General features: G+C 34.3%; 5 protein-coding genes across 8 annotated transcripts in view; 3 read left to right on the top strand and 2 right to left on the bottom strand.

Moving 5' to 3' along the window:
* Positions 1 to 28: 28 nt before the first annotated feature.
* On the bottom strand, positions 29 to 1,036 carry LOC123014075 (transcription initiation protein SPT3 homolog). The gene has a single exon (XM_044412949.1). The coding sequence runs from the start codon at positions 963 to 965 to the stop codon at positions 69 to 71; it is 897 nt and encodes a 298-aa protein (XP_044268884.1). The 5' UTR covers positions 966 to 1,036; the 3' UTR covers positions 29 to 68.
* LOC123014076 (methylosome subunit pICln-like) lies at positions 853 to 2,021 on the top strand. The gene is made up of 4 exons (XM_044412950.1): positions 853 to 1,306; positions 1,358 to 1,500; positions 1,551 to 1,799; positions 1,849 to 2,021. Exons 1-4 carry the CDS (start codon positions 1,188 to 1,190, stop codon positions 1,947 to 1,949), a joined length of 612 nt encoding a protein of 203 aa, XP_044268885.1. The 5' UTR covers positions 853 to 1,187; the 3' UTR covers positions 1,950 to 2,021.
* Positions 2,014 to 9,651, bottom strand: LOC123014073 (regulator of nonsense transcripts 2). Its single transcript, XM_044412947.1, has 9 exons — positions 7,997 to 9,651; positions 7,414 to 7,763; positions 7,140 to 7,365; positions 3,927 to 4,776; positions 3,523 to 3,721; positions 3,358 to 3,475; positions 3,078 to 3,305; positions 2,845 to 3,024; positions 2,014 to 2,799 (listed from the first exon to the last, which is right to left on the bottom strand). Exons 1-9 carry the CDS (start codon positions 8,661 to 8,663, stop codon positions 2,234 to 2,236), a joined length of 3,384 nt encoding a protein of 1,127 aa, XP_044268882.1. The 5' UTR covers positions 8,664 to 9,651; the 3' UTR covers positions 2,014 to 2,233.
* LOC123014074 lies at positions 8,964 to 12,665 on the top strand. The gene is made up of 5 exons (XM_044412948.1): positions 8,964 to 9,094; positions 9,145 to 11,188; positions 11,244 to 11,440; positions 11,489 to 11,626; positions 11,677 to 12,665. The coding sequence occupies exons 1-5, from the start codon at positions 9,092 to 9,094 to the stop codon at positions 12,601 to 12,603; spliced, it is 3,309 nt and encodes a 1,102-aa protein (XP_044268883.1). The 5' UTR covers positions 8,964 to 9,091; the 3' UTR covers positions 12,604 to 12,665.
* A 240-nt stretch (positions 12,666 to 12,905) lies between these two features.
* Positions 12,906 to 18,127, top strand: part of LOC123014088 (alpha-catulin) — a 41,295-nt gene continuing 36,073 nt past the window's right edge. For all 4 annotated transcript variants that reach the window (XM_044412965.1, XM_044412969.1, XM_044412966.1 and 1 more), the window contains exon 1: positions 12,906 to 12,994. In XM_044412965.1, the coding sequence (XP_044268900.1) occupies positions 12,908 to 12,994 (87 nt within the window). In that variant the 5' untranslated portion in view covers positions 12,906 to 12,907. The remainder of the gene's footprint in view (positions 12,995 to 18,127) is intronic.

Below are 18,127 nucleotides of genomic sequence, written 5' to 3'. Positions count from 1 at the left end.
CTGCATAATGTAAATAAAAAACTTTAAAATATTGATTGTTTAATAAAAAATAATCTTAATACATTGTGTTAGAGAGCAAATAGAAAATGTGTGTCTGGCAGTTTGCCCCCAAAATTCAACTTCCCTGCTTGTGGACAATGAATTCTTCTCATGACTTCTTTAATTTCATTGACACTAATCGGAGGTTGTCCACTGTAAACCCTGCTATAGTCTGGATTATTGTTATCACCAGCCCCCATCCTATAATCCCCGTTGAACATCGTGGATGTGTAATAATTCCCATACAAATGGTTTAGGGGATCACTCCCACACTTGCCCTCCATTCTAACAAGCAATGCGTAATCAGTAATTTCAGCCACGGTTTGATACGCCAAATAGGACAAAACTACCATAGCATTAGGCTTAAAGTTAATTTCTTTTTTTGGGTCAATCCATAATTTCAATATTTCTGAATTTCTGGCTGTAATATCTCTACTACAAAACGACGTGGATCTCGCTTTGTTAAACTCCAAATAGCTCTTTTCATCTAGAGCTTGTGATATTCTATCAGCTCTCAGCATCCTTGACTGTTTGACTTCATCAACTTCAGATAAATCCGTAAATTCTCCTGTCTCGTCTATGTCCTCGATAAATTTCATTAGTTCGTTCTTTGGTATGGGGTCTTTGTCAATTTCAATGACCCCGGAGTTCAAAGACTGGAGTTGTTGTTTAAGTTGTTTGTTTTTTAAATACTGGACAAAGCGCCGCATTTTGTGTTTATTGTGACGCATTAGGAACACTAATTCCTTGCCCTCGAGGTTCTTACCGTCGGAGTACTTGAGGGCTTCTTGAACAATCGTGCGAAGTTGCTTCAAAACGATACTTTCTACCAAACGCACTGTTTCGGGATTCGGTTTGTGACTGTCGCCGAAACCAAACATCATTAACGAGATTTCATTACAAAATGTTATTTTTTGGGAATCCATTTCAATCGTGTCAACAATCGCACACACATAACCTCAATTTGACAACAAATATTTGTCCCAATCAAATTAAGCCATTTAAAAATATCCACTCCTGATTGGCCCACATTTTTCAGCATGGCCAATCAAAAATTAAAATCCCCAAGTCGAATGTCAAACACATTATAACTTGTGATTATAATTTTTGAAAGATAAACACGTTTTTCGAAGGGAAGTGAAGTGAGAATGGTTGTAATTACGACATTTAAACCACCAGAATCTCCAGTAAAACTTGAACAACCCAATGTAGTCGTAATTTTGGATAAAAGAGACTTGGGGACTGGGACTTTGTTTGTGAGCGAAAGGTGCGTCTTTAAATGAAATAAGAAAAACATTCCATAAGTGTTTAATTGCAGGACAATCAGTTGGCAAAAAGACGGAACTACAGGTTTTTCAATTGAATATTACAACGTCTCACTCCATGCGGTGTCTAAAGACCCCAATGTGTGTGAAAGGGATTGTATTTATATTTTGACCGATCCCCACATAAATATGTTTGGTTTGTGATTTTTAGTCGCACATTTTGGTTTATTATGAGTGATTTTGTAGGTGATAATAATGACCAGAGGCCAGCAAATGATGAGGATAGTGATGTTGAGTCAGAACCAGATCTCTCGGAACTGATTTTAGTTCCTGAAAACCCCACACATGTACCCAATATTTATGAGGCTATAAAATTGTGCCAAGAATTAAATCCAGATCCTGCCGATGTTGAAGATGAGGATGATGATAATTTATTTGCAGATGCTGAAGAAGAAATGTATATAGAGGCTGAATCTGAACAAATTGGGGACGCTGGTAATGACCACTTGTCTTTTGAACAAATCATAATTAATTTTGTTTGTAGTCGTGAACAGTTTGGCTGAAAGGCTACAAAACAATTCAGTTGACGTCCAATACAGCTACAGAAATGGTAATGAAGATGAGGACTTTGAAGATGCAGACTGATCGCTTGCATAGTTATTAGGTTTTGTATCTTTAATTTTAATTAATTTTTAATAAAACACTAAAATGTGAAAAGTGTTTTATTCCAACAAAATCAAATTAATAACAATGTTAGAACGAAACAAAAGAAAATAAAAACTAAATTTCCTTGTTTCTTCTTCACAATTCTCAATTCCGATAGACTAAATAATGAAACATTCATTTATCTATTTCTGAAAACATTCTGAACTTCTTTGACCCTTATTAACATCATCTTACATAACCATTTCATCCTCAATTTCCTTCCATTATCTAACTCTTTTAGGACCAAAGATCAAGTCGGCGTCAGGTGCCCCTTTGGGATGCTGATATTTCTTACGTTCGCGATTCAAATTTTGGGTCACAGGTCTATTTTGCTGCTGCATCATATCTTGATAATCCTCTTCTTCAAACCTTTCTGTAATATTCAACGTCAGACGCTTCACCCTTTCCTTCTCCTCTTTCTGAGCCAATTCTTGATCCCTCAGATTCTGAGCAAGTTCAGAATTAATATCAGCCTCGAAATTTTTATATTGCTGTTTATTCCCTTTACGGACCATTAACACGAATCCGATTTTATTGCATTCTGTTTCTGGTGCGTCCTGTAACTGCTCGTAAGTCTTCTTGTTTGATTTGAGGACAACCGGAACTGAAATGTCCACGTTTCCGGCTTTAACCGGCTCGCGCATCCGCTCTTGGATATTCTCTGAAACCATCTTATCCAAAGCGTTTAAAAATTCTTCGTCTTCGGGACATTCAACTTTGCGGGGGCCACTAGGAATGGCTAATGATTCAGACACTTGTTCTTGCTCAGCTTCGCTACCATCCGGTTCTCCTAAAAGAAAGTCACAAAAATTGGAAAAATTAAAAGGAAAAGTACCTTCATCGTCGGAGCCTTGCGTGTGGTCCACCGTTTCGTCCTCAGTAGCGGTATCATCAGTGATAGGTGCCGTTACTTCCGACACTTCGTCTTCGCCTTGTTCTTCAGTGTCTGTTTCAGCGATTGTTTCCAGGCCGTCTTCTTCGACTTTATTTTCATTTGAGTCTCCAGTAATTTTATCTAATTAATTTCTCGTAATTCAATTATATTCTAGTTTATAAAAAAAATCTTACCAAAGCCTAAAGTGACGCGAATATTATTTAGCTCAGTCTGTGTTTCTTCGTAACTTTGACACAATTTAATTTTAGGTCTCAAGGTCGTCAGAGTATCTTTAAAAATGTGTTCCAATGTTGGGGGAAAAGCATCTTTCCACAAATCACGTTTGAACCAATAATAAGATTGCAAAAATATTAAATAATAGTCTAATCTTCTCTTACTGCTACCGCTGCTGAAATAAGTACCTACAAACGAAAAATTTATTAATTCAAAAGAATTAACAGACAAATAAATTACCGCAGGTTTCAAGTAAAACACATGCCAGTCTTATTCTGAACAGGTGATTTGGTGGATCGAGTGGCGATGGTACGTTTGGGTCCATTGAAACTCCAAATGTTATCAAAGAATACAAAACCTGGATAAAATCATTTAATTTTATTTAAAATAAAAAATTAAACAAACCTTAAAAATGTCCGCGCTTTCGACCATCCTGTAATTATACAATTCACCAAGATATTTCACTTGAGCTACACGTCTTTGATTGTATTTTGGAAGATTGACTTCCATACCTAAACGAATGTCTTCTAAAACACTGTCTACAACTCGCGTACCAACCTCTTCCTGGTAGGTTACGAGGCCCGCAAGTAAATTCGCAAGACACCTAAAAAGACGAATTATTAAAATTTCAATGATTCAACTTTTTGTCTAATAATTAAAAGATCAAAGATTCGTAACAAATACAAAGAGGAGCTCTTATATTAAAAATAAAATAATTAAAATCAAGCATATTAATTAACAAGTTAGTTAAATTTAAGAACACTCTAATACTGGTCCAAAAACTTGTTAAATCAAAAATACGTCGCTACCTGATATTGAAATATTTCACGTTGTGAGCACTACTCAGACACTTTATTGCATACGCCGACACATCCTGGCTGCTCCAGTCCAGCTTCCTAATCAACCTCATGATCTTATCAGTATTATTCTTCTGCAAGTCTTGAAAGAGCAATTTTCTGATAAACTGGTGCATAATCGGCCTCTCCTTCTTCGTAATCGTAACTTCGGGCGGATTGACGTAATAATAGGCATTTTCAATTTGCGTCACATATCTCGAATCCAACGCCATTACGGCCTTTTTCCTCATCATTTGTTCCAAATACACCCTCGTCCTTTGATGCGAATCTGGACTGCAATATAAAAACCGGCCGCAAACTTCCAACAGATTGCACGCCATTTCAATGTGATGGTGCGAGAAATCGTACAGCAAAACTTTCAGACAATAGAGTGCTTCTATTTTTGAATAGAGCTTGAATTTGACGAGTTCGCCGATAAATCGTACGACTTTTATTTTCGATTCGATGTTAATTTGGTCTTTCTTGCGAACGTGGTATTTGAAGTCTTGTCGCAGCATTTGGCACAGTTCGTTGCCCACTTCGGGAAGGGCTGGACGGAGGATGGCCACGAAACGGGCGTAGAAAGGAAGAAGGTCGAGGCGGGTACGATTAACCCCGAAGAGAGCGCGGACCAACTTCTTGCGGTTGTGTTTGCTGTTGAGGGTCACGAGAAAATCGATGGCCGCATTGTCGATCATTTCGCGATTTACGCAATTAGGCAAGTTGTTGAAAAATGCCTCGAGGAGGATTTTATTGCTGGCGTTTGTCGTGGCAGAGTCTTCGGGCTCGTCTTCGGCCGGTACGGAGGCCTCCTCGGCCTTTTCTAAGATCAGAAGTGGTTTTTATAGCATTTTTTATTTTCTAGTAGAACAATCTTAATAATACTTAAAAAAAGATTGTTTGATATAAAAACCAAATTTTTTAAAGTAAAAAGTAAATTTTTTTTTACATTTTAAGATCATAGTCCGGTTAAAATAGACATTTCAAATAACGAAAATTCCAACAGAGCTACCTTGTAGCTTGGGTACACCATTAGAAATAAAGTGTCAAAAGTCCCCATCGATCCCATGTGTGCTAAAAAAGTTATTCGGGGTCAAAGGTCAAAATTGAGGTTTTTTTAGATTTTTTTTGAAAATGGTAAGTTTTATCAAAAAAGTAGCCCAGACAAAAATTATCTACAAAAATGGTCTTTATACTTTTTTTCTAAGAACCACCATTCCTGAGATATCGCGATTCTAAAAGTTGAAGGAGTAACGTTCTACATCGTATGCACATACAGAGTGCGCCAGAACTCGCGCCTCAAAGACAAATGCCATATAGGGTAAGGTACCAGGAACATATAAAAAATTAAAAAAAATTCTATCTATAAAAATTTCAAAGTTATGAGAGTTTAAATTTTGCACTTTGACTCTATTTATATCTCTTGGAAAAATAATTTTCCAAGTTTTTTTGTTACAGGCTATTAGATGCGAAAACAAGGAAGCTGTATCCTAAACTGTAACTCTGTTTAATGTTATTTTGTGGCTTTTATTGACAAAATTTTTGTACTTTTACTAAATAATTATAAAAAAACATATACAAGGTCATTAATATTATTAAATAGACATAAAAATGTCAAATATCAAAAAATAAATGTCAAAATTTTTTGACAGATAGAATTTTTAAAACATTTTTTCAGTACTCTAGGGGACTACTCAATTACTCCCTTTCAAGGATGTGCGCGATTTTTTGAACAACCTGTATGTATTACCAAATAAATTCTTTTTAATTCTAATGGAATCGAGATATTTATAAGTTTAATGAAGTAGAAGAAAATTTTCAAGTAGATAAAATACCAGGAACATTTATTTTTTGACATTTGACAGTTTTTTATGTCTATTTAATGATACTGATGATCTTGTATATGTTTTTTTATAATTACTTACTAAAGGTACAAAAATTTTGTCAATAAAAGCCACAAATAACATTAAACAGAATTACAGTTTAGGATAAAGCTTCCTTGTTTCCGCTTCTAGCCTGTAGCAAAAAAATTTGGAAAATTATTTTTCCAACAGAAATAATTAGTCAAAGTGCAAAATTTAAACTCTCATAACTTTAATATTTTTATAGATAGAATTTTTTAACATTGTTTCCATGTTCCTGGTATCTTACCCTACATGGCATTTGTCTTTGGGGCGCGAGTTCTGGCGCACTCTGTATGTGCATATCATGTAGAACGTTACTCCTTCAACTTTTAGAATCGCGATATCTCAGGAATGGTGATTCTTAGAAAAAAAGTGTAAGGACCATTTTTGTAGATAATTTTAAGATATAATTTTTGTCTGGGCTACTTTTTGATAAAACCGTTTTCGAAAAAAAATCTAAAAAACCTCAAATTTTGACCTTTGACCCCGAACAACTTTTTTAGCACACATGGGATCGATGGGGACTTTTGACACTTTATTTCTAATGGTGTACCCAAGGTCTCCACCAAAATTTAGCTCTGTCGGAATTTTTGTTATTTGAAATGTCTATTTTGACCGGACTACATACCAAATAACGCTTTCTACACAATGTTCGTCAGTCGAGTTAAAAAAAAAAACAGTATTTAAGATGTGTGAATTGCAAAATTGGTCGAGCAATTTTAGATAGCAAAAACTTGTTTTCTAAACGTAAAATTTCGTCAAGAACAGGATGTGACCTGTAAAAACGAGCAGTTTCCGAGAAATTTATTTATTCTAAGCATTTACAGCTCTCTTACTTGGATTTTTAAAGTGATGAACGATGTAAAATCATCCGGGAAATCTATCCACGCAAACTGTTTTGACCTAGAATTAACAGTTTTCGAGTTAATTTTTTTTTAATTTTTAATAGTCGTAAAGTCCAAAATCAGGAGAAAAATGAACTTTTCTGAGTTAGAATAATGAAGTTTTAATTACAGATTTGATGATTTTAGGTAAAGCAAAAAATGTTTTTCCTTTGCAGTTTTGCCGTAAAATCAAACATAAAAATTTTTCCTCTTGTAAACTCAATCCGGGGACATACTGTATTTAAATGTTTCGAGGTGTTTTACTTTTAAAAACTAAATATAATAAAATGGGAACAAAAAACTAAGATTAGAGTTTTTTTTAATAATGTAAATCTGCCAGAATTCAAATGTCCTAATAGTAGTTTTATAGTTTTATAATTTACATAGATTCTACTTACCGTCATCTTCCAGCTCTTCAGTTGGTATTTCCGAATCTAGCACCTCCTCAGTTACCGACTCCTCTGGTGGAGGCGTTTGTTTATTTATATAGGAAGTCGGCAAAAAAGCTTGCAATTCCGGCAGTTCACAATAAAACCTCTGCGTCTCAATATCGCACCAAACATTTTCGATATTAGCCAACGCGGCCTCATCCAAATCAGGTCCCGCCCCTGTCACTATCATGCTCTAAAAATCTCATGCTAATTCTTTGTTCAATTATTTTATTGAACCCACCTCATCATTTTTCATGATAGTCTGGTTTTTCAAAGTTGGCATATCTTCGTCTAAAATTTCGGCAAAACTTTGTGTTGAAGCTAATAATTTATCGTAAGATGTTTGAAGCGACTCGAGCTTGTCCTTTCGCTCTTGACTCAATTCACCTTTAGTTTGGAGTATACGCATGTTTTGCTTCTCAAAGTTTTGGATCTCTTGGTGGTCTTTTACGAGATGCTTACTGAGCGAAATGTAGTAATCCCTTAGTAAAGAACGGACGTTTTGCTGCTTTTCGGGAGGCAGGAAAGTGCTCTTCGGAATAGGAATGTCGAATTTTTCGGACAATTCTCGCATCTTGCGAGGGACCAAACCTGAATTTAAAATTCGAATTAAGTTAAATTCTAGTAACATTAGTGTCTATAATTTATAAAGTGTAAATGTGCATAATTTGTTTGTAATTATCGCAAAAATTCCGTTGTGAATCGTTACTTCTTTCATCGATTTCATGTTTAGTATGCAGTCCGCGTCATGTTTCAAAATAAACTTGCTTACAGTTTTTTAGCACAAAATCAATTGAACCAGATGTAAAAGTAATAAAAATCACCTGCGTAATCCTCGCCACAGTGCTTGCAAAAACTAAGAATGATTGAGCAATTGTAATGTTCATCTTTGTCCATGTTGACCAAAGTAGTGATCACAGTTCCCAACAAAGTGAATGCATTTTTATTATTAAACACGCCAGCCTGAACCAACTCGGCATAAAACCTTAGATCCACCCTTAGTTTACTCGGATTTGGGATCTTTTCACCCACTTTAAAGGCCAATGTTTTCTGCCAATTCTCAAACAAGTGTTGTGAGAAATCTGCATAAGTCTGATGCAAAACACTGCACATTTTTACAGCTGCAGCCACATCAGTCATTTTCAATTTAGCATCGACTATAGCAGCTGCAATCTCTGATATGTACTTGGATAAGTTTAATCCAGTCATGTCTTTCAAGTAAGTGTCCACTTGGTTAGCAGTAAAGTTTTTGATTTTTTTAACAAAAGCTGTGTTCTTCTTGAGACTGGAGTCAAGTTTACTAAAATGCGACTCGCTGGGTCGCGCATTTGCAGCATTTTGGTTTGCACTTCGGAGTTCTCGTTTGGAGACAAACCTCTCTTCCACTTCTTGGATGTAGGAGGTTAGAATGTTTATGTCGTTTTCGTTAGGGGCCTCGGCACTGTTTTCGTCTTTCTCACCGTCATGTTCCGATGATTCGGTCACGGTCATGTTGCAATAATGCCGTTTTATTTGTTAAAAACTTATTCTTCTTGATAATTGATTATTAATAGAAAACAATTTAGGGGAAAATCAAAAATTCCTCAACAAAATGTCACTCGTCAGTAGAATTTTTTGCGTTACCAATAGAAATTACACAATTTATTGTTATCTTATCTCATAATTTAAAGAGTACAATACTGTGTTAAAATTTAAATACGATAATTTAGATGTTATCTGAACAAATGTATTTTAAACTGGGTGAGTTGTTTTTCCATTTTTACTTTCAAAATCGTATCTGACTAGTGAGATTTCTGCTGCAAGGTTGGTAATGAAAACCACGTGTGTTTAGCTGTCAAATGTTTCCCATTTTTGGTTCAAGTTAAAACATTTTTTTCTCGTAGTGTTCCTTTTAAAAATGTAGATTCACAACTAAAATCATGGTATTGTTAAATTTATAACTATTTGCACAACCTATTCGTATCCTTCACAGAATGACTTGGACCTTGAAGATATTGAATCACGTCTTTATAGTCAAGTTTATCACTCTGTTGATTCAGAAAGCGACTTAGTTCTTCCTTCTGCTCCAGTCGAGCCATTTACCTCTGAAAACATGAAAAATCAAGGTCGTTATTTCGGTCGCTGGACGCCTGGAACAAAATTTCAGAAAAATATGCATCCAAAACAAAATCCAAGAGCATCATCTTTCAGTGATTGTGACCAGTCTCATCCAGGTTTTTATTCAAAAAGTTTTAAAAGACGCCACAGGCCTGATAATATATCAATCAATCAATTAGTTGTTTTGAGTCCTCAAAGCCCTATTGTTTGTGTAACTCCTAAAAAAAATCGAAATAAGGCGCGTTGGAAAAATTACAGAAAGAAGCAGAGAAAACTAGAGAAACTAGCTAATTCTCAGAGCGAAGCAATAAAACAGACACCAGACGTTGTACCTCCAAATAAAGAACCAAGTAAATGTGAGAAAGTCATTACATTGTCTGATAGTGAGAGTGAGGAGGATAACTGTGTAATAATACCTGATAATTGGCCAGTTTTATCGGTATGTGATTCAGACGATGATAATAAAAAGGACGATGATCATGACAACACAAGTAATAATACTGAAAATAATGAATTAAATAGATCGTCAAATGAAGATGTAATATTTGTTGAACCTGTGGAGAAGCCAGTTGAGGTAATAAACCTTGACGATGAAAGCCAGACTCCTGAAAAAAAATTACAGCAAAAAAGTAACGAAACAGCGTCAGTTGCATCATCAGATTCAAACGTCTCTGAATCACCAACGAAAAAAGCCCACCGCGAACGTAAAGAATTATTAAGTACGCCGGATTCAGCCTCAAATGATTTCGTAAACAGTTATGGAATTGAATTAAATCAGAAAAATTTCAACTTTAGTTTGCACGGATCTGATTTTAAAAGTGGAGACTTTGTTAAACCTGCAAATCGTAATGAGACGTGCGAAACTGAAAGCAGTTCAAGCACCACAGACCTCAATTCTGTAAACTTAATGAAAACTGTTGTTTTTAACGAAATTGAATTTCCAAAAGACGACATTTTTTCCGAGAGTAACTTGGAGAGTTTTGGTAATTTTATCACTCCAACGAAAAGGGGGACAAATATTCCATTAGCCCAATCATCGTCTACTCCTAAAGTGGATGATCAAAGTAAACGGACCATTAACTCGTCTGATAGTAGCTCGGAGAGTGATTTTGAAGCCTCAAGGATAAAGAAAATCAAAAAAGTTAAGAATTTGCCAGAATTGTCGCCCATGCAGACAAAGAAAAAACACAAGAAAATTACCAGTAAATATGATTTGCTAGATGCAGAGGCGGATGAGTCTTTATTGAAAGGGAAACAAAAGAAGAAACAAAAAAATAAGAAAAAGAAGAGTGAAAAAGACGAAACTGTTTCTAGTATTGATTGTACAGAGTCAGTTCAGAAGAAGAGAAAATCGAGTCAGATGGAAGTTGCAGGTGATAATGTCTTGAAGAAAAAATCTAAAAACAAGAAGAAATTGCGAACTGCGACCCCAGACCTTGAATCAACTACCCAAACTAGGCAGGATTGTGAAAGTGTTGACGCAACTGATGAATCAGCTCCAGTTACAAGTTTAAAAGATGTAACGGAAATGACAGAAACAAGTAGTAAAAAAGAAGATGAGGAAAAAATTATGGTTGGAAAGAAACCTGACTGTAGTCAACTTAATAATACAGTTAAGGAAGAACCAGAAATAAGCGAGGAGCCTGCAAAGTTAAAATCGCCGAAAGTCGTCGAAAGTGAAGATATCTCAGCTTTGGAAGGTTTACTTGTTGTTGACGAAACGTTCACCAATACCACCGATGTCCAAACTGTGACATCAGATTCTGATTCGGTTCTATCTCCACTTACAGATCATCAAGACATTCAATTAATAAATTGTGAAACGACAGTTGAAAATGATTGTACACCGTCTACTTCCAAATCTAGTAAATTAAATCTGGCAAGTAACAGTGTTAAAGACCTTCAAGTTGTTATGTCAAGTAACTTATATTATTGTTTTTTTATCCTAATAATCACAAAAATTTAAAATTGTAGGTGATCCTAAACTTTGGACGATATTAGACAGTGATAGGTGGCCTTTAGCGAGATCTTCTACAGGTAGAAGGTGCAATAAATGCAAGGAATTGGGTCACATAGCACTCAGATGTCCAAATAAGCCAGAACCCAAATGCAAGTTGTGTGGACAAGGCGGCCATTACGAACCTAGATGTCCTAACAAGTTGTGTACTCAGGTAAGTGACAAACGTCGGAGCGGACCGCAGACTAAACACGATTTTTAGTGTGGCAGGCGAAGTCTGTATGCTACAGCTTATTGTAGCTCGTGTTTCAAGTTACGAAATTTTCAATGCCAATTGTGTTCTATGACAGGTCACGCAGTTGAAACTTGTCCAGATCTATGGCGACGCTACCATCTGACGGTAAGTAAATCTTGGGAAAGTTGCATACGTTTAACTGAAGTTGTGTTTAGACCACTGAGGGTCCGTTAAAAACGTACTCTGGACCTGCTTTAAAACAAAAGAAAGATTTGTGGTGTTCCGGGTGTGCTCAACCAGGTCACTTAGAACATATGTGTGGGTTTTACAAGTCGATGTATCCACCGACGGATCCGTTTATTAAAGGTTATACAGATGTATATGGACAAGAAAGAGTGTCACAGGAGGAGTCACAGCAGCCAGAACCCCGATTTACAAATCCTCGAAGCAACTTTCTACCAAACCAACCTCAGAATTATGTAATCCAAGGAGTCAACCAGAGATATAATTATAACTGTAATTATGACCAGTTTGCCAATGCGTTTATTCAAAATGGGGTGTTTGTGGCCAACCAACAAAATTTCTACACTAATCAGTGTGCGCAAGGAAATTATATGCAAGAATGTCCGCAGTATTCCAATGTATACACGAGCTTTTGTGACAATTTACCGAATTATATCAGTTTTGATACACAACCCCCAGTTAACATGGGGGTTTCTAGACCTGAACCAGCACAGCAGGATTTAGCGACTCCTAATGACAAGAAAGCTCATTGCAATAACATGTTTTTCTCTTCGTCGGGGAGAACATTGCGACAATTTGTCACTAGGGAATTGGCAAGATTGACCAAATTATCGTTTAATTTAAGCAGAAATGTAATGGAGTTGAAGAGAAGGCAGGTTCCACGAGGTTCTCGAGCACAAGCGGAATATTACCAATTGCTTAACATGGTGCTTTTTGGTATCTTTTGCTTCCACGATGGAAGATTCCATCTGAATAATTTGAAACAGCTCAAGTTGGAAAGAGATAAAGACAAAGTGGCTGTTTTTAGAAGACGAAAATTGCACAGAGCGTACTGTTTTATTTTTGGATGTGAAAGGCACGACGGTGTAGACTATAATGAACTTTTAAGCAGGATTTAATGAATTTTAATTTGGAATATTTGATTAATTTTTTGTTGAAATAAATACATTTTTTTATTATATTGTTTTATTTTCATTTTGTAAAATCTAGTTAATTATGGAGAATTCTTTAAAGTGGCCATAAGAATTTGGAAGGTTTAGCACCCAATTAAGAGAGGGCGGTATTAGCAGAATGCCAACTATCCGAGCAATCAGCTGATCAGAGATGACATTATTTTCCGAAGCCGACTATGCATTATGACTGAGGGAGACAGACTATTGGTGAAACTTATGTCTCCGACAAAGACAAACAGTAGTGTAGAAAATGGCAGCAGTAGGTACAACAAATTTTGATTGTTTAGAAATTAAAACACGTAGTATAGAACAAACCCTTCTTCCTCTTATTAAACAGGTAATTTTGTGTTAGCTGCTTTCTGTTACGTAAGCTTTAGTTATTGCTTTATATATTTTATAAAGGTTTAGAAAATGTGTCTATCGACATGGGTGTGCACTTTGACAGCTCTCAATAATCGTGCTAGCAGTTATAATTCAATATTGTTATGAATGAAAACTTTGTTGCTGTTTATTTATAGCATTGTGTATAGGTATTAGATGACCGCTATGCATAAAATAGCTTGAATTTTTTGAGATAAAGCTGTTTGAGGTTATGTGTTTTGTTTATTTGAAACATGTGATTGTTTATACGCAAGCGTGCTTTATTTATTATTAAACGTTCCTTAAATAATTGAAAGACAAAATAAACCCATCGCGTTTGAATCAAAACAATGTCCTCGTTATTTAACGACTGATTCCTTATTAATTGATAATTGACATTGGAATTGACGTCTTGACGTCACTGCAAATTGACGTGATGACAGGTAACTACTAGTAAGGCCCTTTCAGAACACTTTGATTTTTTAATCATTTTGCCCTGTTTTTCAAGGTAACTTTTTAATAAAGTTGAATTTTTAAGAAATTACCATTTTTCTAAAGGTACAATGGCGAGCATTAAATTTTAGTAGTAAATTTTAGTAATTCCCTAATATACCCTCTTGTCAAAATTACACAGGGAAACCACTTTTTTTGGCAAAAAGATGAAGTTTCCAAATTACATTACCCACCAAAATCTTATGCTCGTCATTGTACCCTTTTAAAAAAAGTCAACATTTTAAGGAAAATATCCCGTTTTTTCCAAAAATGAACAGGGTTTCGTTCAAACAACTTTTCCTTTTAAAAACACTTATTAGTTTATTAGAAATTTTGCCCTGGTTAGAGACTTTTTTACTGTTAAGCCCCCTACAGCACACTGTTTTTCAAAGTACTGTTTTTAACTTAAAATTTTAAGGAGTTTACACTGTTTTTCTGTTAAATATGAATACAATTTCGCCCAGCAAATTCGGATATGTTCTCATGAACGAAGCGAAAAAAAAGCGTCGAGAAACTAAAAGGTGCTAAAGGATTTCCCCACGCGTGTGTCGGATTTACACTCGGGTCTAATTCGAAGAATAGAATGTTGTATTCAACTGGTTTGGGTGTAAATCGGTCGCTTTATTCCACCTCGTGGATAATAAACCACTCGTTACACTCGTGGTTTAGAAAACCACTCGGTGAAATAATGCATCCGATTTACACTCAAACTATTCTACATAAATAATTATTTTGTTATCCCTGAGTCATGTAGAGCCTAAATCTGTCAATATCTTGATTTCGAAAATTTGGACGATAACAATACTTTCTCTTCTTGAAAAAGCGAGAAATTAAAAATTGAGCGTTGTAACAAGTAAAGTGTAAAATTGTACCGAAGCTGTGATGGGAATTAATTGTAATAATGCAACACATATAATTATAATATACAGTGGCATTCTTTTATTAGTGTACATAGCCCTATGTATACAGGGTGTTTCACACAACTTTACGAGGCTTGCGCCTAATGTACGCACACAGATACACAAAAGTCACAAAACACTAGATACCAAAAATACACATTTTATTATTCAATTTTTGGAAACCCATGATAGTAGTTGTCAAACTAATCACTGATTCATTAATAGTCATAAACTGCAGTTTTTCAGAAACAATTATCAATTGTTCTATCAAGAAACGGCATGAATATGATTCTAGTTTATCTATCTTAATCGCTAATTAACTAAAAACGTTGTAATTTTTGAAAGGGGTGAACAAACTAGAGAAGATTATTCAATTTTTCAAAATTTGTAATCGAGTTCGTATCGGAATATGTATTATTGATTGCATCTCACAGGCGTAGGCCTTGTAAAATTACGTGAAACACCCTGTACATTTAAAAAAACCGTGTCAATTTCAATGTTACTATGATTATGATTAGTCATTAGTCTAGGCATAGACAACCAATATTACAAAGCATTTTACAAAGACTATAATATCGATATATAAAAGACAAACTTTTAAAGACAACAAAGTAAATGTAATTAAATACAAGGTGATTCACGAGGAATAATGAGCCATATCAAATTCATTTTTGGAAAAACGGGGTATTTTCTTTTAAATGTTGATTTTTGTTGAAAGGGTACCTTTGGAAAAACGTTAAATTTCTTAAAAATGTAACTTTATTAAAAAGTTACCTTGAAAAACGGGGCAAAATTCAAAGTGCTCTTAAGGGGCCTTACTAGTAGTCAGGTACAGCTGCGCGATTTTATTCGAATATAATGATCAGTCTTCTAGTCTTTAAGATTTTCTCTTTGATAAAAAAGTTGCTCTATTTGCACTTTGAATAAATTGATATTCATTCAAGACGGGACCGTCGTCCAATTTGAGTGGCCCATTTCTAATCAATAAGTTAGCTTTATAAGGCCTCGAAGATCGTAAATGGGCTTTATGGCAGACTTTTATTGTGTGGAAATTGTGGCGTTAACCGTTCTGCAGGATTCAGATTGAAAAGTTGATAAGTCGAAATTGCTGCTGACATTCGGCGAAAGGAGTTTCTTTATTGATTTGTAAAAAAAACTAAATTGTAATATTCGCGAACGAGTTGGAATAATCATGATTTCTAATCTGTATCAGTAATGAAAAAGTAAACCTTACATTTATTGGACAGTTAAGCAAATTCAAAAACACATAAAAGTCAAAAAAAATTAAAATTAGGTATTATGTTAAAAAATTTTAGAAAATATCAAAGAAAAGCAGTGATTTTTTTTTACATTGTTTATTAAAATGAGATTCTGCATCAAGTAGGTACCTATGTATTTTTAAAAGTTTTTTCAAAAGGCTTTATATTGATATTCGCAAAAGTACAGTTTTTTGGACAATATTTACAATTATTTGACGTTGGTTATTCAGTTATTTATTGAACGCTTTTTGAAATATTAAGAAATAGGTAGGCACTAATATTTTACTGAAAACAGGAGACTTGGATTGTCTAATAAGCATCACGCATAACAACTTTTTCGATATAAAATACTTGTACTTTTCAGATAGTTTATACTTATTTAATTCCCAAATACTTCAATAAAGTAAATAAACATTTTGCAACTTGTATTTTTGTTCATTTCTGTCAGAAATTTTTATCAAATTTTATAAAATATTATGTAGTTACAAAAATATTACTAAGGAATTGGAAAAAAGTGTTGTTCAACGCTCATGTTATTAATTAATTTATTAAGGGGGTAAGTAATTATTTTAATCTCTAAAATGTAGGTAATGCCAGAGGCGACCCAAAGGGAGCCGAGGGCATTTTGATTCGGGGGGTTAACGATGTTTATTCCAGCGATGCATACGAGAGGCATAGAAAAAATAAATGTAGTATTTAATTTTAAATAGAACGCAAGTGATCAAAACTTTTAAATTTTGTTCAAAATATTATTTTATACGCAAACGTCAGAAAAATTAAGTTTTATCTTTCAGACATGGGGTGAAAACATTGTATTTTCGCCTAAGCGTTTTTCACTTTTACTTGACATTTACCAATATTGTTTCTTTCGCTGCTTCAGCATTTTCTGGAGAGGTAGGTAGTGCAGATTTTCAGCATTCGATATTTTGCACTATAAACTACACTAGTTATTCACTAGTTAAATCAGTCAACAGTTGCGAAAATCTCAATACAAATTCCGAAACTGACGCGTGATGTTTGTTATGAAAAGCGTCCTGATTATTTTAGTGATTTACTTGATAATTAGTGTGTTTTTCTTTTCTCTCTATCTGAATCGTTTGCGGATAAAATAGTAATAAAATATAGTACAAAATAGTAATAGCGGATAAAAAGTGAGTTTATATTCACCACAAACAATCACTTTTACTCCTAATAACATAATATACTATTGACTGCTAATTAATTTTTTATTTTTATACGTTTAGTTTTTTAAAATTTTACAAAAAATTTGCAGGAAAACCGTCACTTACTTTATGTGTAACACTCACTTGTTGTCGAAAGAAAAACGCTAGAAACAAAAATGTTTGTCAGGTTTTATTTCTAACAATAAACAGTAGTAATAACCATGTGTATTGTTTATTTCTAAATTAGAAGTACGAGTATATTGAATGAAATAAGTAAGACTAACTAAGGAAAATTTTATGTTTTCCTTTGAGGTTTATGAAGAACTTTCAAAAGGACTACTAACTAGGACATGAACTGTTGGTTACTCGATTGACAAAATCGTTGTGTATTTGTCAAACTGTGTTTTTATGTTTGCAAAAAATAAAATAGGACATTATAAATATTGTGTCTAAAAGTATTATTACACAGCGTGAGACTTTAGCAAGAGTTAAAATTTATATAAAAATTAACTACATGTAAACTATACAATTTGTTAAGTCAGACAATTTTTGAACAAGATCCCCGTTTCTGGTTATGTTTTTCAGGCCGTTGCACACCATCTGTTGGTGGCGTTTTTGTTTATCTGAATCATAAATTTTGTGTTTTTAGAGTGTAATGTGAGCAAACAGGCTGTTATCTATCTACACACATACAAACATAATTATGTACCTACCTTTGTTTGAGAGCTGGAATATTAAATGTTATATTACTTATGCTGTAAATAGATAAGGAAGTTTTTGAAATATTTTTGTTGTTATTGTCTAACAAAAATCATGCACTACACACAAAGTAGCTTTGAACACTTGGCAATTGTTCTTTTCCAAGACAAGCGAATAAAACAGTACCTACTTGTTTTTCTGTGAGCTATAAAGAAGATATTTCATTAACACAAGAAAATTTCTGTTTAGAAATATTTACATGTAATAAGCACTTTCATAACAAAGTTTTAATTTTTATTATGTAAAAAGAAGACCTGCAACTATTCAACAACAAGCACTGTTGAGAGTTTACTCACGGATAACAACTTGCCAACTTTATTATTGTTGGGAGTTGCTTATCAAATTTGATATTTTTTTCAGTGAGGTTCAGTGAATAGTAAATAGGTGTGTAGGTAGATGCATTTTGCATATTTGAATAAAACTTTAATTAAGGGTACGAGTAAAGCACCCAATGATTTTATACCTACATGGTTACTCAATTATCTTGAAAATAAAATCATTAGTGACCGATTCATTCATTTATCCACGCATTTAGAAT

Source organism: Tribolium madens, unplaced genomic scaffold (assembly GCF_015345945.1).
Source record: "Tribolium madens isolate multiple individuals breed KSU strain unplaced genomic scaffold, Tmad_KSU_1.1 Scaffold_97;HRSCAF=244;Tcas5.2_LG3a, whole genome shotgun sequence".
Taxonomy (NCBI): domain Eukaryota; kingdom Metazoa; phylum Arthropoda; class Insecta; order Coleoptera; family Tenebrionidae; genus Tribolium; species Tribolium madens.
The sequence above is the reverse complement of the archived record's forward strand: the minus strand, read 5'-3'. Positions and strand labels throughout refer to the sequence as shown.